We start from the raw sequence: 25225 nt of genomic DNA, 5'->3' as shown, positions 1-25225 counted from the left end.
GCATAAGCAGGCGTGAGCCTTGGTTATTTTCAGGCAGGTGTTGCTTTTCTTCCCCAAGGGAAAGTTTCTAATTTTGCTTCTCAAAATATTAAGGCACTTGATGGCTGGACATTATTGGCAACCATAGGAAATATTTTGGAAGAAGATACCATCCCAAATGAGTTTTTGTCTTCTCAGAGAGCATTTTATTGGTGGGGGAAAGCCTTCCGTTTTTTACATTTTTTTAAAGGTCTCATTTTTACGTGGCATGATTGCTTTTTTTGTCCTCCTACCATGTGTCTTCAAGTCCGTGTCTTTACAAGATGAACGACGTCTAGTCAGGGAAATGTTTTCTCTTCTCTGAATAGTGCTGGGGTGCCGCTGGCGTCTCAGCTCCCGGGCGGAGCGAGGGGCTTTCACTTGCACACGTATCTCTCGACAGTCCTCTCGCACTTTTTACAGGTCACGTAGCAGCACCAGTGGTATTTGCAGTGGCACCGCTCCACCACTTTGTCCATGTAGGGGTTGTAGCCTCTGCCGCAGCACATCAGGTCACAGCTGTCGCTCCCATTGGAGGTCTTGTTGCATTGCCTGGAAGAAAGGAAAGGTGGTGAGCAGTTGTAAATGCCAGCAGGGCTTTCCCAACCAAGTGTCTGGGGTGATGCTGGGGTCTGACGGCTCTGCAAGGTGCTGGGTGAAGGCAGCGTGGTGGAGACCCCAGGGCTGCACTTGCATTTTTCTGGGCAACCTTCTTAGGGCTGAGAATAGCTCCAGTTGGAAGGGACCTGCTGGAGCGGGCCCAGAGGAGGCCGCGAGGATGCTCAGGGGCTGGAGCAGCTCTGCTGTGGGGCCAGGCTGAGAGAGCTGGGGGTGGTGGGCCTGGGGAAGAGAAGGCCCCGGGGAGAGTTGCCAGCGGCCTGCCAGGGCCTGCAGGGGGGGCAGGAAAGCTGGGGAGGGACTCTTGGTCAGGGCTGGGGGGACAGGACGAGGGGCACCGGCTGGAGCCTGGCAGGGGGGAGGCTTTGGGGAGGCGTTGGGAAGAAATTCTTCCCTCTGAGGGCGCTGAGGCCCTGGCCCAGGCTGCCCAGAGGAGCTGGGGGTGCCCCAGCCCTGGCAGTGCCCAAGGCCAGGCTGGGTGGGGCTGGGGGCAGCCTGGACTCAGGGGATGTGTCCCTGACCATGGCAGGACATTGAAATTAGATGATCCTTAATGTCCCTTCCAACCCAAACCATTCTGTGGTTCTGTTTCTATGACCATAAAGTCCTTCTTGGGCAGGAGGTTTGGACCTAAGGACCTCCAGGCAAAGAAGTGAAGCTATCGTGATACCTTCACCACACCACAAGCTCATCATCCCTAGCAAAGTGTATTCCCAGGCAGGCTCCTAGGCTGTCTGAAAGGAGCTGGGGTAAGATGATGCCCTGAAGAACAAACACCGGTGTTTGTCCAGCATGACCTAACCTGAAAAACACAGGGGACGAACCCTGCAGCCAGAGAGTATTTGCAAAGGCTCCGTGCCAATGATCCCAGGCTGGGAAAGCTCCTGAGCAGACTCCTACAGCCGTTACTCAGCCCTGAACCTCTCAGGGAAATTACAGCCGATCCTAACAGGGCCAGGCTCTGCACTTTTCCCTCCGAGTGTGTCCCAGCCCAGCAGAAGCAGCCGGGGAGCTGGCCCTGTCCCACCCCGAGCCCTGACCCAGGAGCAGGCAGCACAGCGGGAGCACAGCGCAGGATGACAAGTCGCCAAATATCACATGGCCTTTCACTGCTTGTTTTGCTTCTGCTTTTAATTAAAGCCAGGCTCGTCGGGATAAGTCGGGCATTGTGTGGGGTTCCCTTGCTTCAAATGCTTGCGAGCAGCTGGCTTGAGGTTTTTGGAAATAACCCATGAACTGGGGAATCTTTTTCCTTGATCACCAGCATGGAGAAGCCTTGGAAGGGACTGAAGAGCTGGATCCTCAGCCACTCTCAAAGACCAGCTATCACACTCTCCTAAAATACTCCAAGCTGGTAGACATGAAAGCACAACAAGCATTGACTTTTGGGTGGGATGAACCATATCCTGGAGATGACATTTCTCCAGGGGCTGTAAAGATAGCCCTTGAGACTTGACATTACTGTAAGAAAGGTAATTTGAAGATTGCAGGGAGACTGCTGACATCTCCCCTAAATCTCATCCTGCCTGGCTAGTTTGGACAGAAACAGTTTAAGGCAAATTTGGGGCAGGGAAAGGAGAAATTCGGACGCTTGAGCTGAGCACTCCATTAATAGATGAAAACAAATCCATGAGATTTATAGGAATTCCTCATGAGGTAATGCTTTAGGAGAAGTTATGGGATTAATGAGGTGTTGGGATTTTGTTCTTGTTCTTCTCTTATTTATTTCTGACTCAGGCGGGCCTCCTGTTTGTTATTTCTGACTTGCATTCCTCCCCAGGTTCAGTTTCTAAAGGCTCCCCCCCTTCTCCCCTTCATTCAGGAGTGTGTGTAAATATTTACAAACCTTTGAAAGCCTCTACCGAAGGCAAAGTCTGCAACCACACCAAGTGTGTTTGCCTAATGCTGAACCAAAGGCGTTGTTACTGCCCTGGGGGCCAGGGCCCCTCTGCCAGGAAGCCTCCGAATGACTCCTCATAAATGTATTTGTAAATGCATTAAATATTCAGAGCAAAGGTTCAAATATAGGGATGGTGACATTAGAAGAGGGGAGGGAATTTGACAACCTTATTCAGCTTTACCAGAGGCTGGAAAGGCTTCTGCATGGAGGTTGCCCTAGTGAGGACTGTGAATCTGCAGGAGCACGGGGCTGGGTATGCAGTATGCCCCTGCCCCCTTGTGCTAAAAGCCCATTAAAATGGCCAAGGAAAGGGACATGGTGCCACTCTGGCTCCAATTCAGCACCAGAGAGTCAAATTTATCCCATTTAGAGAACAAAGCTCTTCCACCTGTTGTCTGGGTTCAGGGAATCACCATTTCCTTGCACCCAACTCCTGTGGTTTGAGGGGGGGAAAAAATGACCTAGATGGGATTTCCCATAGCTGTGTCCATCCCTTTCAGCCTGAAATATAGGAAAAGAACAAAATCTACCAAAAAATACCCAAATTTCCCTCAGTTTTGGATCAAGGAACAGTGACATTCTGGAAGGAAGGAGGGGTAAAGAGCCAAAGCAAAGCTTTTGACTCTATCCCGAACCTAAATGTCTTTCTAGAAAACTTTTCCGACAATGCCAATAACCAGACATATTGTTCTCTGTTTTAAATTATAGTCACGGGCGAATTATCTTAATTTTCTTTCTTTTTTTAAACAAACCCAAACAAAGTTAGCTTCTCAGCTGTAACTAGCCATACAAAAAGCAAGTGGGGGAAGGCAAAGGAGCCCAAAGACCAGAGTTTACCCACAGAAGCTGCCCCCAAGCATCTGCTTTCAGAGCCCATGGCTGCGATCTCAGCAGGCTCCCTGCTGATGGGTTAAGTTCAGTCTCATTTGTTTTGGGCCCGGTCCAGCACAATTCCAGCAACTCGGAGAAATGCCCTCCTCCCTATTCTTGGAGAGAAAACATGAACACAGGCGATTGCATCTTAACACAACACCGTAACCTCTAGCAGCACTTCAAAGACCGGTGAAAAACGATGCTTCGGCCACAATCCCAGTCAAGGTCCTGGCTCAGGAACAGGCTTTCACGTTGCCACGGTGCTTTGTCCTTCTTTATGCAAGAAGGGAGGAGGCCAGCCCTGCTGACTGGACAAATCCTGCTCAATCTCCTTGTCCAAAACTCCCCCTTCCAGCCCTCTTTGCAAAAACACTGCCGTGCATCACTCCCTGAGCCCCAACAGCTTCATCACGGGGGTGTTCTCTGGCACAGATGGGCAAGGACATCCTGGCACCTCTAAGAGTCTTCCCCGTCTCACATCTCTAGGCCATCTCACCGTTACCTCCTGGGGGATTTTCATTTTAAAATTTCCTTTGCTCTCTTGCAGAGGGGGGAAGGAGGTTTGCTGCTTTGTTCTGCAGTGAGCTGCAGAAGGAATTTCAGCTGGAAATCTAAGTACAGCAGGCAGGAGCACAAAGCAAACGGCAGCTTGCTCAAGCTCTCCTTAAAACCACCTGAGCCATGTGTTAGGAGAACTTGAGCAAGATTTTCTAGTCAAAAGCAAGATCAGTGAGCCCTCTACCTGGAAACCATCCACCTTCTACCATCCTGCTTAGGATTGCTCTTTCAGATCTCTTAGGGCCTTGCAAAAGTGCAGGTACATTAAAAGCTATGGGAAGATGTCACATACTTTCACTGTGAATGCCAGTTCCCTTCTGTCCCATCAGCAGATGACAGGATAGTTTTTGGTTGCCCAGCTGGCATCTGAGAGCCAAACTGGGGCCTGCTCTGTCCTGTGTCACCTGCAGTAATGCCATGTGGCAACAGGGACATGCTAGGCATCCGCTGGGACCTCACTCCCCAAGTCCTATTGAAAAGTGGGAGCTGCTTCCAGGGACATAAGAAATGTCCTGCCTGGCCCAGCACTCTGCAATGGCTGCGGGAGATGCTATTTAGAGAGGAAAACACAAATCTGGCCACTTTCTCTAGTCTTCCCCCTCACACTCCACCAGCATCTGGGCTGTTGCGTTAGGGATGACAGAAGATACATTCCTGTTTGACCTCACAGGATCCCCCTGTGGGCATGCTGGCCATGGGTTTGTCTCATCCCTTTCTGACCGCAGGGAAACCACCTGTCTCCATGAACTCCAGCAGCCACAAGTCCCAGAAGACACTACTGCTGTGTAAAGAAATACTTTCTTTTCTCTCTTTTAGATCAAGTTCCTAGTCGTTTCTCTAGTGCCCTTTGCTCCGGTAATGTCATGCTGCACAGCGGTACATAAAGGAAAGAAAAATAATTTGAGTCCCCCAGGAAGTATGTAAAACAATGGGCATTGCTAAAAATACATCAAAGTGCACAATTTCATGTACGATTTTGAGGGCAGGATCTTAACTACTTTTAAATTGCTTTCTCATCCACAAGGAATATCTGGAGACTGACACTGAACAACTGTACAAAAGAGAGTTATCAATACTTCATGTCAGCAAGGAGATGTCAAGGGAGATCCTGGAACCAGCCTGTATTTTCATTAAAGAATAGAGAGAAACCTTACAAGCCTGTGGATAATGCTGGGGCAAAAGGAACCGAGAGCATTTTGCGAGAGTGGATTAAAATGCAAAGCAAGCAACACACTTTGAGAAAGATCCAGATAAATGTGGGAACATTCCCAGGAGAGTCAGAGGAGCAGTTCAGAAAGCAGAAAAGGTTGAAGGAACTGGCTTAGAGAAGTAAGAGCTGACTCCCCATCTACAAAAGATTATTGCAAACATGGGAGAACAAATGTTCTTTATATGCAGAGGAAAGAGGACAAGAAATGACCGGTTTGAATTGGAAAAATAAAAAATAAAAATAAGAATCAGGTTGAGACAAACATAGCTCTAAGGATAGTAAAGGTCTGGAACAGGTTGTTCCAGAAGCTGTTTTTTAGAGAGTAGATAAACACCTTCAGTAACGGGCCAGGTATTCTCAGTTCAGTCTCACTGCTAAAGTGATCGGGCTCTGTGGAGTCATTCCCAGCCCTGATGTTCTCTAACTCAACACTAGTTTGAGGCACAGGGACTAAATAGGCTTAGGAGAGCTGGCTTGTTTTTTTCCCCCACAATTCACTATCCACTGCAATTTTACTATATGAAATTATATTTAACCACCAGTACGCTCATTATTCACAAATGTTTTCGGGTCAAATTCAGGTCTTTCGAAGTGGGAAGGATTCAAACTTCCCTGGGGCTTAAATGAGAAAAAGCCCAAGAAGGTACAGGTGGGCCAACTGCTGAAATTGGTGCCAACCACAAGCATGTTACCTTGGGAAGGTGGAAATGGCAGGTGGAAGGAACAGAAAGGTCCTATTTTTCTGACTTTTCTTTGGTTTAAGCTTCTGGAACACTCACAAAGGAATTTTTGTTACTAGTTATTTGCTATTTGTTGAGTCCCATGAACAAAAGGTGGCACATCAGTTCCAAAAACTGCTAAACCATCACACAAATTATAATGAAATCAAAATCTAAGCTCAGTGTATTGTTCCTTGTGCTCTCACTGAGCGATGGAAACTTAAGGAGGGTCTAATAAAAACCAAACACCAAATGCTGTCATCTGCCCAAAACTACCACTCATTCCCCTCTAAGTATGGGTGCTTCTGCTAAGAAATTTCATTGCCCACATAATCACACGATGCAAAGCACTCCGGCAGATGAAAGGCAGAGTGACTGGACACTAATGGGGTCAAAACAAAGGGTTGTCATTGAACATTGAAGACCACTGGGTCCTTGTTTCATAGCATTTAATCAACCTGGATGTCTGGACCACCAAAATGCCAAAGAGGCAGCCACCAGCCACTAACTCCTTGCAGCTAAACGAGTCACCACCGAGCAGCATGTTCAGTTAACTCCATGCATGTTCCTATCCATGAAAACAAATCAGCATAAGACACCTCGGGAGAGAGTTAAGACTAATATTTTATATTGCAGAAATAAAAGAGCCAATACATAAGCAAGGAGCAACCACCAAAGGATGGCCGCGTTCATTGCCAAAGTCAGCTAAGGAGTGGTGGCTGAGCACCCCTGCCTAGCTTCAGCACGACATTGCAGCCTGATTTCTGTGGCGTTAAGACAGCTCCTTCCCATCTTCAGCATGGAGGAAGCCGCATTTGCTTGGCTCCAAGGCTGCTCTGGGAAAGATCAGTAATAAACAGCTCAGTAATCTCTGCAAGGCCTCGGGGGCTGGAGACTTCTATGCGTGGCAGAATTTCCCTTGCCTTGGATTCCTTATGGGACCTTAAACAGCCTTTGAAATACGACACGTTGCACCCTACTGATAAAGAAGGTTAATACTTTTGCCTCTTTTCTCACAAACGAGGTCCCATTTTTATAATCTACTATTATTTATCTTCTGCTTGAAGCTGATAACAAATTTTTCAGGCAGGAGAAACTGAACTATGTCGTTAAAAGATGAGTTATAGGGTGTTTACTTCCAATAAGGCTCTGAAACAGGAATATATATAGGATATGCATTTCCCCGTGGTTGACTTGTATTGAAAATCATACGAGCCACATGCTGCTCCACAGATCAGCTCCTTTAGATTTGTCTCCAGATGATTTTTATTCGCTACGAAAGCGTGATGGTGGCAAACAAACACACGGAGTTTGGCTGCAATCAGTGAGGGTTGCAGCAAGCCTGTTTGCAGGAGCCTTGGACACCAGTTGCAAAACTCAGCTCCTTAATCAGATTTTGAGCACTTCAAAGAGTTGTGAGGCTTCAAATCACAGGTTTGGGTTCAGCTCCCTGGCTTTGAAATCTGGATACACCCCAACTGCTTGGAGGCATGCAGATTCCCAAACCATTTCTAATTTCAACATGGAATTAAGAAGGGCTAGGATGTCTTAGAAAACACTTCAGGGTCATTCTGAATAAGGCTTTGAAAAGAAGTGAAGTGAAGAGCCCTGAAAGGCTTTTGAGTAATTGGGCTCACGTTTTCTGAGTGGATTTTCACACAGTTGCACTATAAAGTTACTTGATTCCCTTTCCTGCCTGAGAAACACACAATATGCCTGAGCCATGTGAGGGATAATTACAGAGATGGAAGCAACTGATTAGATTATCCCTTCCAACCACCTGCCAGTGCAGGATTGTTCCCTACAGCATACATGGAAACCCAATATGTCCAAGGTGTTGCAACTAAGCCACCAACCCTTGTCCTGCTTCCAGTGTGCTCCTAGCAAGCACCAGACTTGGGGGAGAGGGAGAGCAGAACGGACTTTTCCTCCACGTTATATGAAACAACTCATGTTTTGTAATGAACGTGCAATAATCTCAAGGTTTTAAATCCAGTAACGGGAAAATGGGTTGTTTATCACAGAATCATAAAATCATGGAATCAGAGAAGGATTTGGGTTGGAAGGGACCTTAAAGACCATTTAATTCCACACCCCTGCCATGGGCAGGAACAGCCCAGGCTGGGCACTGCCAGGGCTGGGGCACCCCCAGCTCCTCTGGGCAGCCTGAGCCAGGGCCTCAGCGCCCTCAGAGGGAAGAATTTCCTCCTAACATCCAATCTAAATCCACCCTCTTTTAGTTTAAAGCCATTACCCCTTGTCCTGTCACTACACTCCCTGAAAAAGTGTCCCTCTCCAGTGGGAACCTCTCTTAATGGGAACCTCTGTCTTCTACACCCCTTCAGAGGCAGAAATTGAGGCTGAAAGATGCTGAAGCTGCCCAGAGGTCTCCTAGAGCACAGTGAGATAGGTCTGCACCATGACACCCTACAAGGAAGTCCCACACCCCTGTTCATGACCCAAAAGAGGTCAAACAGGGAACAGGCAGGTGGTGGAAGAATAGAAGAGAAGAGAGAAAACAAACTAAGGGACCACCACTAAAATCCCTTTTTGATTATATTTGCTGTAAAAGACCTTAAAAATTAACCTAGTAGGAAACAGCAGGATTTCCCCCCAAAATTTTGATGTGCACAAGGATAAAATGTTAAGGTGCCTCCGGGACTTGACTTATAAAATAAAAAACCTGTTTGGGCTATTTCCATGTGAGTGTTTTACATCTTTTGGGGTAAGCATAAGCCACACCTTTTTTTCCTGCCCTCTCCCACAGCACCCTGTTTGTGTTCCTGCTCCTTGTCCCTGTCATTAGCCACTATCTGCAGCTGGAACAGAGCCACTGTGTTTAAAATACATCAAATGCCCTCTCCGTGAGAGAAAAAATTGTAGAGGAAAAAAAGGCATCCATGGGAGAAGGAGAAAGAGGAATAAACCCAACACATTGTGGAGGTCTTATACTTCTTTCCTCTAATTTCTCATTGTGGAGGTTTTATACTTCTTTCCTCTAAAACAAAGGGCTGCTGTGTCTTGTGTTACACTTGCCAATTCTGAGACACCAGGCATCTTCTCAACTGCATTGAAAATGAGTGTAACTGCACATGACCTTACAGCTTGGCCTGAGAGAGACCTACAGCTCAACACAGGTCTGTCTCGCCCTCCTCCCCTCCTTCATCATCATCTTGCACATCCAAGAGTAAGGAGTATTTCTTGACAGGTTCCTTCTGAATGTCATCCCCTCCTGCCTTAATATCTCACTCTAAATCCTCACTCAATCTCACTTCCCCTGGACCCTCGCCTGGAAGGCTCACAATCACTGCTGTCGCCCAGCTCAGGATAAACAGATGCCTGCAATACACATTTTCCTATCCCCAAGAAAAAGACAAAAAAAATCATTCAAGATCTTTACATATTTTTCATCACTAGCTTGGATAAAAAGGCAAAATCTCCTGCAAAATGAAATTAGATGAATAGGAAGTAACACCTCCCTCCCCTCTAAAAGGATTTCAGCTCATGGAAAATGTTTCATTTGGCAGATCTCTAATGAATTTAGTTTGTTTTTCACACAACCTGTTGATTTCACGCAATTCCTATAAAACCAATTTCCAAATAACCTCCCCAATTTTTTTCATTGCAAAACAGCATGTCCCAACAAAGAGGTCTTTTTCAAGACATGAGTTTGTCAAAATCCATGCAAATCCACAAAAACATCACTTCCACTTACATGACATTTTCCTTCAGAAAACAATCTCGGCACATGCAGTGCCCTACAGTCCTCAGTGACTCATAAACATCTTCATTGCTAATTACTGCTCCACCGCTGGACTGGGAATGAACGAGCTATTGTATGGCAGTCCAGCCATTGCCTGCAGTCCTGGTGGAGGATACAAAGCTCTAACTTTCACCAAACAGCAGAGGACAAAAAGGACACACTTCCCATGAGCTGCCTCACTCAACTGTCATCTTTACCAGGTTGGCTCCACCAGATAAATGTTGATTTATTGTCTATAGAATGGTGGTTCCAGATTAAAGGACCATTGCCAAAGGGTATCGTCTAAAGACCATTCACCAAACATTGCTTGAAAGAAAAGTATCCCAAAAGGATGCATCTTTTGTGCATTTGAGTCATTTATTTCACGTCTCTGACAGTAAAATCTTCTCTCCACTTAACTTCTCAATACACAATTGAAAGACCACTGCGTCCAATAAGAGTTAAAATAGAGACACCCAAAAAAAGGGCAGGTGCATGCACCTTGCAACGTGACTACATGAGACTGCACCACAAAGTATCACAAAGAACAAAGAAGAATTAAAGGAACTATCTGAAGGAAGCCAAGTAAGCAGACAGCAACATTAAGCCATCTTGAAATCCAGCTGTTGTATGCACTTAACAAAAATCCTGGAAATTCTGCAAAATTCTGGAAGCACAACTATTTGGCTGTTAGAGGGTCTGCTGCCCACCAGTGGAAATGATTTGTCAAAGAGGGAATTAAACAGATCATGGGAAGACACACGCACGTCTGCTTCCTGTTGAAGGGACAGCATTGTGCCCACTGTGGGTTTGGGTGTGATGACCTTAAATCACCAGTCTTAATGGGTTGAAGACATACCTACGCATAAACACGAGACAAAAATACCAGGATTTTTAAAAGGCAGTGGAATAAAAATCCTAAGTATTAATCTTCTTGGGTGACAGGGCTTTTTTAAGGCTGCCTGCAAGCACTGGTCCGAATTGGGTTAACACTTGCCTGCTCAGGGGAACCTTCAAGTAGAGTAACACCTCATCACATGAGCAAGGGTTGCAAGAGGCACTCAATAAAGTAAAAATCAGCTGCTTGATCAGTGCACCTGCTGAGGTGAGCTGCATAAATGGCTTTCTGAGAAGATTTCAAAAGGTATCCTGTACCTGCCAGTATAATGGAAAAGGTGCCTGCAGCCCTGTCTCGGCTGCCACACCACAAAGAGCCTCGAGCATCTGTGGACCATACTGTTCATTAAGACGTTCTATACCTGCACGCATGTGCTACCTCCACAGTTATTTACCTCTTATTCATACACGGTCCCCTCTGCCCCTTCCTTCTTTGGGGTACAGAGTGCAGTCAGCACCCGCTGTGGAAACCCTCACCTGTCCTGGGTCCCATGTGACCCCACTTTCTCGTTCTTCATGCAGAAATCAGGCGAGCTCTGTAGGTAAATCAGCTCTGTCTCTTTAACCGGCCTGATATCAATATCCTTTGGCACGAGGTATTTGCGGGTGCCCATGGGCCGGTGAACGACCTTGGTGGCCGATAAATACTTGTTTTTGAGGTCCAATGCAATGTCTCGCAGCTCTTGAAGGCCTTTCCAACAGGTCTTGATAGAGCATGACCCAGAAACTCCATGGCACTTACATTTCATTTCAAGAGAGGCTTTTAAGACCTGCAAAAAAGGAAGGCAGGAGTTAGGAAATGGTCTTTAGTCCAAATATCCCACAACCTTGCTAATGAAGATTCTTTCTTAATGGAGACTGCTATAAAAAAGGACTGCTGCTCTGATTTCTGCACATGCTAGGGCAGCTACTGTGCAGAGGGAATGAAATCCCACAGCTCCGTGGTGATCTCTGTCAGCCCAGGACTGCTTTCACCGGGTGCTTTTCACACCTTTGCAGCCAGCAGACCGAAGAGTACTTTGAATTTTGATGAGATATCTACATGGGGCTGCATTTACACCCTCTGAATTCTTAAGGAGCTGAAATTCAAAGCAATCCATAAATAGATATATAACATGCATTTCTACCTCCTGCAGATTTAAGCATTGAGTAACAGATGTCAAGGCTTTGATGAATTCAAAGCACCCTCACCCTGCCTTTCTGCTGGCCATGGGGCCAGAAAAACATTTTACTTTGGTACATCTTTAATTTGACGACTGTAGGAAATGGCAGGGAACGCTGACAGGAAAGGGTGAATCCACCAGCCATGACAACATTGTCCCAAATGAAAATTTGCCCATTGCAATTAAAACAAAAACTCAAGACATTGTAATAACAATAATAATAATAATAATGATAATAATAATAATAATATTAATAATAGTAATAAACAGACACAAAGGGAATGCAGGGAATGGTAGAGAAAAACACCCAGAGGAGGAAGGGTTGTGCTCTGCAAAGGTAAGTTCAGCCGGTAGCTACACAGAAAGCTGCCAATGAGCTCAGCATGCTCCAAATTTTATCTGCTTCAGCGCCTGAGAGCAAGCAGCCCTGGAAGGATCAAGCTGTGTGGTAGGACCAGAGCTGGGAACTGCTGAAGCCTCAGAGATGGGTGCAGGGCTCACCTTTATAGTCCCCCACCCCAATTTCTCCAGCTGCACGGAGGGCTGCAGCGGGGATTTGCTCCCTGGTGCATGCCAAGCACCACGCATGGTAAGCGTTATCCCTGCGTTGGCACACCCACAGGATGCAAGCTGTTAAAAGCAGCTTGTGCCAGATATGGGAGTAATCACTAGCGAAGCAGTTTGGAAAGCAACAAATCAGCCCTCCTGGCTGCAGGGATGGCTGGGAGGCAGCTGCTGCTGGACACGTCTGGCAGATGATAATCCTCCGTGCTTACACAGCACTTCGCATGTGCAACGCCCTTGGCAGAGCACTACGGGACCCGTCCCCACCGCACCTCCTGGGGTAAGCAAGCCAGAGCCTTCCTTGGCTGCGGATAGGGTGGCAATGAGACATCCCACCCACGGTTCTAGAGGGCTGCTGTTAGCATTCAGGGCCTCCTGAGTCCCAGCATGAGTTATATAGCCAGAGTCTTCAGCAGGCCAAAGGAGTTCAGAGCAATCTGGGAGAAACCTGCTCCTTTCGCTAGCTGATAGAGACACTGAACCTCACAGAGCGACCGACCACTACAGATGGTTGTACAAGTACAATAACTCTCGTGGATTTGTTACCTGTCTCCCTACTTCACTGTTGTGCAGATGCATCAGTTTATTGGCTTGTGATCCTGATTTTTTCATCTTCATGGGAGCATCTGAAAATTTGGACCCCATGATAAGACCATAGTTGAGGTTGTCTGCACATCCTCCCCATCGATACCCAGGTCCAGGTGTCTCACCTGGGATGGGACCACAGGAACAGCCAGGGAGGTCCCCGGTGGTGCAGGCTCTGGCAATGGTGTGACTGATGGCAGCAGCAGAAAGGGCATACACAAAGGCTGACTCCCTTGTGCCTGGAAGAGACAAGAACTCCAACTCAGCCTCCTGGGACAGCTAAATGTCTCCCCAAAAGAGGCTCACATAATCTCTGCCCCACAGAACACCAAACACACCAACTCGCTGCAGCTGAGAACTCTCATGGCATCATCAGCTTGGAGAAAATCTCCCCAAAAAGCTCTTCAGCTTGTGAAACAACATCCCAGCAGGGCAAGGAGGCACATGGATTCATGCAACTTGTCCACTGTGGTGAGATTTGCTCTTGAAGCATGTGAGGAATCACAGAATCACAGAATGGCTGAGGTTGGAAGGGACCTCTGCAGGCCACCTGGTCCAACCCCTACTGAAGCAGGGGCACCCCAAGCAGGGTGACCAGGACCATGTCCAGATGGCTTCTAAGTATCTCCAAAAAGGAAGACTCCACAGCTTCTCTGGGCAGTCTGTGCCATTGTACAGTACAGCAGAGAAGTGTTTCCTGATGGAGGAAGCCCCCCATGGATTATCCTGCTTCCTTTTGTCCCTGTGTGCAAGGATGCTCTGACCCATAAGGGAGCTGTCTGGACAGCCTCAGGGGTAGCATGTGCTGTTTGCAAATCTGAATGTCGTGAAAAACAGCTCCACAGCTGTTAGCAAGTGCTCCACGACTCCTTGGGGGCCAGCAATAGCCAGCACTTCTGCCATTCACCACCCACACGGGTCCTCCCATGACTGTGGTGCAGGTTCAAGCCCGCAGAGTGCTTGCTAGACCAGTCCTTTTTGGAACTACAGACCAGTCAGCCTCACCTCTATGCCTGGGAAGATCATGGAACGGATCCAGGAAGCAATGTCAAGGCACATGCAGGACAAGAAGGTGATCCCAGAAAGCCAGCACGGCTTCACCAAGGGCAAATCGTGCCTGACCAATCTGGTGGCCTTCTATGATGGGGTGACTGCATTAGTCAATGAGGGAAGACTGACCAATATCATCTACCTGGACTTCTGGAAGGCCTTTGACACAGTCCCAAATGGCATCCTGATCTCCAAATTGGAGAGAGATGGATTTGATGGGTGGACTACTCAGTGGATAAGGAGTTGGCTTGAAGGCCGCACCCAGAGAGTGGTGGTCAATGGCTCCATGCCCAGGTAGAGGCTGGTGACGAGTGGTGTACCTCAGGGGTCTGTCTTGGGACCAGTCCTGTCTAATATCTTTACCAGTGACATAGAGAGTGGGATTGAGTGCACCCTCAGTAAGTTTGCAGATGACACCAAGCTGAGTGGTGTGGTTGATAAAACAGAAAGAAGGGATGCCATCCAAGGGGACCTGGACAAGCTTGAGAAGTGGGCCCATGTGAACCTCATGAGCCAGCAGTGCACGCTTGCAGTCCACAAGGCCAGCTGCATCCTGAGGAGTGGCCAGCAGGGCGAGGGAGGGGATTGTCCCCCTGGGCCCCGCTCTCGGGAGGCCCCCCCTGCAGCGCTGCGTTCAGCTCTGGGCCCAGCACAAGGACACGGAGCTGCTGGAGCGGGCCCGGAGGAGGCCGCGAGGATGCTCAGGGGCTGGAGCAGCTCTGCTGTGGGGCCAGGCTGAGAGAGCTGGGGGTGGTGGGCCTGGGGAAGAGAAGGCCCCGGGGAGAGCTGCCAGCGGCCTGCCAGGGCCTGCAGGGGGGGCAGGAAAGCTGGGGAGGGACTCTTGGTCAGGGCTGGGGGGACAGGACGAGGGGCACCGGCTGGAGCCTGGCAGGGGGGAGGCTTCGGGGAGGCGTTGGGAAGAAATTCTTCCCTCTGAGGGCGCTGAGGCCCTGGCCCAGGCTGCCCAGAGGAGCTGGGGGTGCCCCAGCCCTGGCAGTGCCCAAGGCCAGGCTGGGTGGGGCTGGGGGCAGCCTGGGCTGGGGGCAGGGGGCCCTGACCATGGCAGAGGGTGGCATTAGATGATCCTTAAGGTCTCTTCCAACCCAAACCATTCTGTGATTCAAGTGAGACCAGCGAACCAGACTGATGTCATGCACCTTAAGAGCTGTGGGAGGCCAGGTCTTGGATTCAAGAGCTCCTGGGCACAGCTGGCAGCACGGAGATGAACGTGGTCTCAGAGAGCAGGCCCACCACACCATGCAGTCCTTCCACATCCCCCTGGCAGCACGACCCTTCCCCAACACGCATACACACACACTGGCCGACTCTACTCACTCATGTCCCTGGCTGAGCCCAGCAGTGGTGTTTACCTCTCTCTAAGTCTAGCAGGTAGTTTGGAGCCAGCTCAATGGATGAGCAGTTCCACCGCATGTCTGAGAAAGTTTTACGACAGGTCTTTATCACTTCCCGGGCCGCCTGGATGATGGTCTGCATCAGCTCCAGGTTGCTGCGGCACAGCTGCACCTGGGAAACCACCAGGCCTTCGAGCTGCTTGCAGTGCTGGGTTTGATTCAGGGCCAAAGCCGAAGGAGTCTTGGACAGAGCTCTGAGGAGACAAGCACATGCAAAAAGGCATTAAAACCCACAAAAAGTTAATCTCCAGGTCGGTATTTATTTCTCCAGTATCTCTGACCCAGCAAATGTTTTGGCCTGCGTTCATCTGACCTAATATTAGCTACCTGCAAATTATGTGCCTAGTTTAAGGTGGTAACAGAGATGGGCAACTTTTAAAAGTGATTTGTCTCAGCTAAAGTAGGTGTTGAAGATGGGTGGGAAGAGTCACCCTCTAAACCTGTGCATTTCCCTCCGTCATCTAGAGGAGCCTGAACAAAAGCTCCTGGGGCGTATGCCAAGTTGACTAAATGCGTAAATTCTTGTGGGAAGGGGTTTTTTTGGTGAAGAACAAAGAGGACAGACCTCCCAACAGAGTGAAAAATGACCCATCAGTTCCACGATAACAGAAAGCTGGATCTTCCAAGACTGTGGTATTCAGAAAAAAAAAAAAAGTCAGGTTGGTGTTATCAGTGTTTTGCATTCAGCATGTGTCTCACACACTCTCTAAGGATTATGCCAAATGTCATGTGATTAATTATGGAGAAAATCCTCTGCAAGGCCTAGGGGAAAGCCACCAAGTTTGCAAAACAGATGCTTTCCCTTAGAGTTAACACCAAGGGCCTCCACCAATTCCATTGCTGTCGCACTTAGATAAGTCTGTTTCTCTAGTCTCCAAAGATTTAGTGCAGAAGCACAACGCAAATATGTGCAAAGAGACTATCATGATCAGAACTAAGAAGGGATCCACTAAAAGCAGAAGGCATGTTACCATGGAAGAAGCCATTAATACCCCATGGACCCCACTGGTTCTTTTAGGGTGCAATTGCCAATGTTTCACACTCCAGGTAAAAAAAAATAAAAATAAAAAGCAAATGGTGCCATGCATCAGAGTATTCTGTGCTTTTCTTTCCCAAGCACCCAGAGAGATCAGCAGAAGCCTGGTGTGTAACTCTCTTTGTATCTTTATGACCTGCTTAGGGCAGTCATAAATGTTATTCGTTCCCATAAAACAACTTTCGAGCTGGCTGCATCAGTAACTGGCATATGATCCTGGCAACACAACTGCCTTAACACATATTTCCTTCTCTCCTTGTTAAATGTGTTGCCTTTCAGTTTCATCCTAAGCCATCTTGGTTAGTTTGGCATACTAGCAGACACATTTCTGGGCATATTTCACTTTATTGCTGTAACATCCCCGTCCTTCAGAAGTTAAATGAGATGGAAATGGAGCTAAAAATGAGCCCTAACCAAGATTGGGGATATTAGCTCTGATCTCCAGTTTTCAGGAAAACACATCTATGTTCTACCGACTCGCTTGAACCAGCTGCTGTGTATGTTGGAGCTCTCCCCGGGCTGCACATAACTGCTAACCCCAACCCCTCCTTGAGTGAGGAAAAGCTCAAACCTTTGCTAGTGCTGAGCAGGGCTGTGCTGAGAAATTCCCAGGCGGCTGGAATCTGGCATTTCTGGCACTAGATAATCAGTGGCAAACTTGGAAGGGAAACCACCACTCTGCTAGCAATGTAAACTTATACATCATACATATATTTAAAGAGGTCTATTAAATATACAGAGAGCAGAATTTTGGTCCAGTGAATTGCAAGGGAAAGAAGAAAGCTGAGGATCTAATTGTCAGAAATTCTGCCCTGTTGTTCATCTCTGTTCCTTGCTCACCAGGGACAATGTTGGCTGCATGAAGGGGGGGTTACCTCCAGAAGGCACCTCACCCTGCCATAGATGTGGATCGGTGCTGGACTTGATCTGGTGGTGAGTGACAAAATATGTTGGCGATATTCTGGGTGTTCAGGGAGCTCAGACATATCACGTCTCTGAAGGCAGCGAGGCAGGAGACTTGGGACAATCTTGGGACTGCAAACCTCCGTAGTGTGGACTTAATGCTAGTCCTTCAGATCCTTCTTTAGCCCATGGAAATAAAGAGGTCTTAGGGTGTAATTAGCTGATGTTCATCAGAAAGCTACAGCAGGATAAGATGATCAACCCTGGAAGAGCCCTTTTTCTGCACTGGCTATAGGGGGAACCCAGGCACTAAGCTCGGATGCAGACATCTGGACTGTATAAGCACAGGGATGGGTGAGATGAGTCCAACCCCTAGCACTTGGCTCCAGAAACCTGTGAAAACTTATCCCAGAAAACCTATCAGCAACTCTCAGGAACGGGCTGAAATGCAAATCAGGCAAGAGGCCAAAGCAGCTCGCCACTAATAGAGTAAGAATGATAAATACTCCAGCACAGTACACCCCGAGCAGCAAAATAAGCAGGCAGGGTGAGGCAGGCTTCACAGCCTGAGCTTCAGGCGAATGGGGAATGCTCCAGGTCTCAGAGAGAGGCCAGACCATTGGGAGCAGCTCTAATCAGAGGTGCCAAGCGAGGCTGCAGAAGCTTTGGGTTGTCCCACCTGGCCCTGGCTGTCCCTCAAGGAGGATTCATGTGTCTGATAGATCCTGCACCACATCTGCTAGCCCTGTGTAGAGGTCTTGGGTGTCTTTAAAGGACCTGGAAGTCTATATTGATGCACCTGCCTCTCACCATTACAGATAAACCAGGAACAACAAAGAAAACCACCTTCAAGTTGGGGTGAGAGCTGAATTCAGACTGAAGCTCACCCCAGGTGTGAAAAAAGGGAACTGTGGAGGTACGAAGAGATCGCTGTAGCACGGTGTTATTACAGAAGGCCTGAAATGGTCACCGCTGGAGAAGCAGATTTGCAATGCAACAAGAGAGAAATTCGCTTTATGGAAGAGGGGAAAAGATCTGCCAGAAGGTCGGGAAAGGAAGTACTGTGGCCCCTTTGGGAAGAATTTGGTAAATGGCAGCAGTGGCTGTTCCTTGTCGAATGAGCCGAGCTCCAGGGAGCCCGCCAAGAATAAAAAAGCACGACACAAGAAGGTGTTTTCTGAACATCTCCCAGGCCTGAACTTCATGCCTTTGCTTGTGAGAACCTATAATTGGAAACATCTCCAAGCGTCGGGAGGAAAAAGTAAAGGGTAATGGGGATGGAAAAGAAAACTCACAGTTATTGGAGTCACTTGCTGAGACCGAAAAGTACATTTATAAATCACAGATTAGGAATGTGAGAGGCCTATTAGGTCATCTAGTCCATGCCCTGACAGCCCAGGTTTGCTCAGTCTCTGTCCTACATTCATAAATGTCTTCCCCCATCCCCTTGTTGCTTTAAACCTTCCCCGTGGAAAGGCACCGGCCCTCCCTGCTCCCCATATTCTGGCAACACCATGGGGGGATGCTCACCACTTGCAAAGGACAATGTTGGGGTGCCCATTCGTGGGCAGCAGGAAGGAAATTTGGTGGCGGGGGTGGGTCTCTGCCCCATCTCCCCCAGCTCTGGGAGAGAAACGGGAGCCAAAGGGGCATAGGCAGCCCAAATAAAGGAGCCCTCAGGGGCACAGTTAACAGAACAGACTTTAATCCTCAATCTAGGAAAAAATCCCTGATAAAAACATTTGTTTGGACTCCCACACTTCATCTGAGAAGCAGCATACAAGGGTTTTACCTGCTGCCATCCCATAAATGTTGCTTTTCACATTTTCCTCCTGCTAACATTATGCTCCCCTCCCTTGACTCTCCTGCTCCATCCCTCATTCTCCAAATGGTGAGGACAACTGAAGGGAGGTTGTTTTTTCTTTTTTTTTTCTTTTTTTTCTTTTTTTTTTATAAATATATACACATTTGACCCATCCCTTTAAATAAACAGGCTCCAAACCAAACATCTCCTGCTATATATATAGCATAGCAGGGCTTTCAATTGAAGTTATGGATGCTGACAGAAAACCATAAACGTAATTACAGAGGAAATATGATGCATGGATGGATCATGACTTTCGTTTACTCTTTTAATTATCTCAGGCAGTTAATAAATTCATTTGGAAACATGAATGCTCTACAGTGTTAGGTCCTTTGAGAAGTATAGACCCGGTCCTGCAGATCTGGGCTGCATGAGAAGACTATTCATAGGAGCAGCAGCTTGGGAGATGGACCTTCAGCTCTGAGCAGACATCAATGAAAGCCGTACACGAGGCTTTACAAGGACAACTCTATACAGGACACTGCTTCTGGTCAATCCAAAGGGAGAGAAATTCCTTGAATTGAACAGGGAAACATTGGTGCCTGTTAAAATGTCCTTAAAGGGTGGAAAGATCTCCTCTCCTTCTGATGTGGGGTCTCTCTGGAGAGCATCTCCCCATCCTCCCTTGTGTCATACAACCCAACAACACAACACAGAGAGACCACTGGTGAAGAGACAACACAGAGGGACCACTGCTGAAACCATGAACTTCTGCTCCAAATTGTCTGCTTTGCTTTCTGTGAAGACACCCTCAATTTTACGCTTATTCTTAAACCCTTTAATTTTCCAGAGATTTGGGTGATACAAAAAGATTTAGGCAAAATTACATCACTGTGGAGAGATAAGTTTGTGGTAAGCTTAAATAAAGAGAGGCAGTAATTGCTTTTCTGTGTGTGCTAGGCCTCATTTAAGGTTTTTAATCTGCAGGAGCTTCATTTTCTCAGGATTTTAACTAGAAAGGGCTGGCAGGACTGCTTTGGGGTCCCCATCTGAGTAGTCAGAGGCAACCTATGGCCCTGCCACCCAGCCCTGCCACTGTTTGTGCAGGAGCAAGGATGCAGGGGAGCATCCTCAGTCTTGCCCTGAGGACTGCAAGTCCCAAAGTGGTTCGGCAAATACCTAAAGCCTTCTCAAACAGAGAAATGGGATTTACATAGTCAAAGGAAGAGAGAAAGAGAGAGGGGGAGAAAGAGAGAAAGAAACAAAAGAAAAGAGAGAAAGAAAAGAGAGAGAAAAGAAAGAAAAGAAGGAAAAGAAGAAAAAGAAATAAAAGGAGAAAAAGAAAAGAGGTGAGGAGGAGGAGGGAGAGGAGGAGGGGAAAAAAAAATCCCTGAAGTAAAAGCTTAAAATAAGAGTTGCTTTCAGATATGGTGCCAAATCCAGCGCTGGCAGCAGTGGGCACAAGGCCATTGACTTCCAGCCCAAGCTCTACTGAAGTCGATGCCAGCGGCGAGTTGGCTGCCCCGCTGCCGGAGGAAGGCCGTGGAGCTTTGTCAAGTTTTCCCGAGCTGCCTACGGAGCGAAGAGCGAACTTCAAAGCGGCCCCCCCCTAACCCCCAGCCCGCTCCCCTCCTGCCATCCCCGTCCTGCAGTCCTTTCACGGCAGCTCATCTAGCAGCCCCCTTGCCAGGCAGACGGCTCCTCGCCGGCGCCCGTGCCCCGCAGTCCCGGCCCCCTCCCCGGCCAAAGTAGAGAAGCAGGCGCTGCTGGGAAGGACAAAATCTTTCCATTTTCTCCCCGGCTTCTTGAAAGTGGAGGGAGCACGCTGCTGGCTCGGGGAAGGTCTTGGTGCTGCAGGCGTGCTTGAGGTCAGTGAGATGGGGGAAATGTCAGGCTCACCGCCTTTTGGTCCTGAAGGGCTATGTTTGAACCATGGGAATTGGAAATGGAACATGGGAGGTGCCCTCTGCCCCTCAGGAAGCACTGCTGGGCTGGGCGGGTGCCGGAGCCCTGGCACAGGCTGCCCAGAGAGGGGCTGGGGGCTCCTCCTTGGGGATCTCCAGCAGCCGCCTGGACGTGGGGCTGGGCCCCCTGCTCGGGGTGGCCCTGCTGGAGCAGGGCTTGCACCACAGGGACCCGGAGGTCTCTGCCAGCATCAGCCACTCGGGGATCCTGTGAACTGGGCAGCTGTCAGTGCTACAAAACTGTCCTCATTTCTGGGAATGGTGCTCTTGTGGCCTGGAGGGCATGGGACATGTCCAGAAGGGACCGAGGGTCTTCCCAAAGTGGCCAAACAACACCTAATGATGGCATTCCCAGTGCTACAGCTCACTGTCATGGGCTGAATTTGCAGGAAAAGAAGGAAAACAAAGAAAACCGTGCAAAAACCCCTCACTCTGTTCACCCTATTTGCAGCCACTCTTGCACCAAGGGTGACCCTCAACCCAGAGGGACTGTCCACCCCATGCCTCAGCACCCAGGCGAGGAGATGCCGCCTCCAGCAGGCAAAAGCACCTTGGAAACTGCTCCATGCCCGGGGTGTTGCAACATCTGCAGCGTGCACATCTGGCCGCAGCTCCCTCTAGTGCTCATCTGTTTTCCAGCGCTCCCCGATCAAGTCGCTTCAGCAACCTGCTTGGCCAAGCCCAAGTCCCCTAGGGATGGCTAAAGGGGGGTGCAAGAGGAGGTGGGTGAGGTGATGGAGTTTCTACGTGCTGGCCCTGAGACATCTCACATTGAAACCGATTGCTGCATCTCCTCCTCGGCTGCTGTGATGCAAAACAAGCGCCAAGCACCACGAGGCTCTGCTTTAAGGACGGGAGCGGGTTTGCAAAAAGCAGCGTGCCAAAATAAGACTTTGAAGCTGATACACCCTGATCAGAGAGCTCTCCAGCTCTGGTCCTGCAAAGATCTGTCTGTACCCTGACTTTACACCCCGTCAGCTGCTGGGGCTGGGATGGAAGAAGATGAAAAGTGAATTTTCTCCTGCAGCACGAGCAGGTTTTTGGGATGCTGAGCATCCACGCACCACGCTGGGTGCTCGGCGGCGCGCGCCTCTGCGGCAGGGAAGGGCACGGTGCCGATTTACAACAGCTGGGGATCTGGACCACAGAGCTCATAAAAATAAGCCAAATAAAATAAAACAAATAGCTCCATTTTATGTTCTCCCCGCTTTTACTAATTTACAGGGGATATTCGTGTTACAGGAAAGTCCTAAATGGCTGAAAAGCGTGTTTTTCTTCCCCGCCTCCCCCTGCAATTACATCACGCGCTGAATCAAAATTGAATTTCCTATCGCCCTTCATATCAGTCGCTCCCTCTTCCTCCGACTTGCAGACCCGGCCCGCCAGGCTTTCTGCCCCAGCCCTCTCCAGGCCCGTAAACATCTGGCAGCAACCTCCTCCTTATCTTCTCCCCCATCCATCCCCATTCCTCTTTGAAGCTTGCTTCTGGCACCGTGCCTACAACAACGTCGCGATGGGCAGACCGCGGAGGCAAGCCCGCGACCAAAAACGCCTCCTCGTGCTTCCTTCCCTCTTCCTACCATCCTCTCCCCTCTCCATCCACAAGCAGAATTTCACCCGTGCCATTTCCAGGGATGGTCCCTGAGCCCCAAGGCTGGCAGCAGCCCGTGTCTGGCATCGCTGCAGCGGTGGAAAGAGAGCGATGGATGGGGGGAAAAAAATTGGCTGGTGGCTCTGTAGAAAAACAAGGGTGGGGAAGGGAGGAGAACGAAAAAAAAGCACCGCCACATTTCTTTGTGAAATCCCTGCTGGCAGCATCCCCGTTGCACGAGGTGCCCTGGGACGGGGAGCGCAGCTCTCTGCCAGGTTACAAACAGGTGTGAGGGGAGCCCGGCGGCGCATCTGGATGCGGTTCGTGCTTCGAATGTCGCTTTAATCCCAGCTTTCATCTTCCCTACTCGCTTTTCAACAGGGGGGATGTGTTGGCTGGGAAGGGGAGGAGCGGCAACCTCAGCGTCTTTGCCCCTCTGACTGCTGCCCCATCCCCAAAAGGAACCCTCGCAGCTTAACCGCTTACCGGCTGGAAGGATGCTTTCACCAGAAAATACCTTTACAGACCTAGCCCTGCCTCACAGGCTTTGGAGGAGATGCCCACCCTATGCAAGGTGCTGGGTAGGAGCAAAGCTGAGAGCCCAAATGCCCAACGAAGCTGGCAGAAAGAAGTAGCTGGGCTGTGCGGTGTAGCTGTGGTGGCTGCTACGGGGTGTAAAGACAAGATGGAGAAAAACAAATCAGACCCTGGCTCCCCTCTGCTTCCAAGGTGGTCCTTGGAGTATGAAGTAAGTACAGTATTTGTACATGAAAAATTTCCTAAAGTAGGCAACAAGCCTTTCCTCCCACCTGACCGTGTTCATTTAAACACCCTATGGAGGGATTCACCCTGATTCTCTTTATGTGTATAAAAGGTGTGTGAGTGATGTCAACCAGCTCCCTGCAGTCCATGTCATCCCCAGAGGGCATCTCCTGATGTTCGTGTTGGATGTCTATCACTGGGGTGGGTGAGGAGCCGCCGCAAAGGTCCTCTCCCCCCTGGCTGCAGGCAGGGCAGCAAAACCACTGCCTCCAAGATGCTGAATTTTCAGGTGTCCAAATTTAGAAGAGAGAAATCCCAACTTTATGAAAGCTGACGTGGGGAGGGTCTCGAGCGGCAAAGATTGGGGCAGTAAAATGGGAATTAGACATGGCACGGGGTCTGTGGTGGAAGGAGGAACACAGTAGGAACCTTTTGTCCTAATTTCACTGCTTTCCCCAAGATCCTCGCCTTGACACACTATTCCATACATGACAGACCCGACCCTCCTGCTTCCTAAGCCATCACATTTTATCGTGCCTTCTACAGAAGGTGCTCAGTTGAGGTTCACCCACCTCCCACTATTTACTCTGCGCACAGCTTCAGACCAGAGCAAAAAGGACTGATTGCTCCTCCGGACGGGAAACCAGATGGGTGCTGGAGGGGTTTGTTTGTTTATTTTGCAGTAAGCAACTAATTGCTTGCTTGCTTAAGCAAAGAAATGAGATAGCGATGTTTTCACTTTGTTTGCAGTAACATCACCTCCGAGGAAACTCGATCCAGACTTGACCACGCTCCCTGGTATTCCTTCACCCTCCTCTCCCCCCCCCTCCCTGCATCGTTTTTAACACCCTTCACCAAACCCAAAGGTTAAAAGGTCCACAAAAAAAACATGTTATCTGTCAAGCATCCCCTATGGCTGGAGATAGGCGGCATTATCTCAGCTGCCCTCCCTCCTGCTCTCAGCTCCTACTCAGCACGACCAGTGGTCCCGGTGGGAGACTTTCCCAGCATGATAGTAGCTGAGGCTAGAAACTTCATTAAGTGGCTGATGTGAGCATTCAAGTGTGTGCTTCTCTTTGGTAGCAATGAGGAGAAGGAAAAGCAACCCCAAACCATGCATATTTTAGAAAGACTGAGACATATTGTTAGCACGAGCCCCCGGTACACACTCTTGCAATCAATGAATGCTGGAGAAATGCAGCACGCTCTGCTCTTTAAATGGCTTTACAGACTGCCTTGAGCAGCACCAAGGGCTGCAAACCCGGGTAACAGAGCAGCAAGGACTAGTCTAAAAATGCTGAGAAATAGCCAGGTACTTACATCCATTTTATCCCAGAGCAAATCCCCGTCTGCAGAATCAAAGACAGAAAACCAGCTAACAAAAACTGCGGGCTCGGCTTCATTTTCCCCCACCGTCCCCCACTTTCAGAAGGAAATCAGTTTCTCCAAGGGAAAAAAAGGAGTCTTCCAAATTTTCTGTGCAGTGTATTTCCTTCGGTGCGGGTCTTGCCCCTCCTTGGAGATGCACAACCTGAAAGGAGAGAGAGAGCACGAGCTCTGGTTAGCTCTGAAGCTTAGCAAGTCACTGCTAAAGAGGGATCTATTATCCAAATTGCAAAGGAGTGGTTTATGAATCACGGAGAAGTTTGGATTATCCCCTCCGAGTCCCCTCCCTCGCCAAGCCTTGATACAACCTTGCGAGTCAACAGACAGACAAAACGTATGGCTTGAATTACACCCTGAGTTATGGTCTGATTGTGTGTTTCCATTTAACCCTGCATATGGCAAGGCTTCGTGCACTGTTTCACTTTTTTTCCGCTCTCCAAAAGGTTTCTGCAAGTGCTTGTGAATAATAA

General features: G+C 48.8%; 1 protein-coding gene across 1 annotated transcript; it reads right to left on the bottom strand.

Moving 5' to 3' along the window:
- Window positions 1-395: 395 nt before the first annotated feature.
- Window positions 396-24772, bottom strand: WNT11 (Wnt family member 11). Its single transcript, XM_035560499.1, has 5 exons — window positions 24690-24772; window positions 15268-15503; window positions 12809-13086; window positions 11013-11305; window positions 396-570 (listed from the first exon to the last, which is right to left on the bottom strand). The coding sequence occupies exons 1-5, from the start codon at window positions 24770-24772 to the stop codon at window positions 396-398; spliced, it is 1065 nt and encodes a 354-aa protein (XP_035416392.1).
- Window positions 24773-25225: the final 453 nt, after the last annotated feature.

The sequence above is a fragment of the Cygnus atratus genome, chromosome 1, assembly GCF_013377495.2.
Source record: "Cygnus atratus isolate AKBS03 ecotype Queensland, Australia chromosome 1, CAtr_DNAZoo_HiC_assembly, whole genome shotgun sequence".
Taxonomy (NCBI): Eukaryota; Metazoa; Chordata; class Aves; order Anseriformes; family Anatidae; genus Cygnus; species Cygnus atratus.
This window is presented reverse-complemented; position numbering and strand designations above follow the sequence as displayed.

Coding starts and splice junctions, on each gene's coding strand:
- WNT11 (XM_035560499.1), bottom strand. CDS start 24,772: ATGAAGCCGAGCCCGCAGTTTTTGTTAGCTGGTTTTCTGTCTTTGATT. Junction 11,306..12,808: donor ACAGTGAAGTAGGGAGACAG/GTAACAAATCCA, acceptor CCTTTTTTGCAG/GTCTTAAAAGCCTCTCTTGA. Junction 571..11,012: donor TCACATGGGACCCAGGACAG/GTGAGGGTTTCC, acceptor CCTTTCTTCCAG/GCAATGCAACAAGACCTCCA.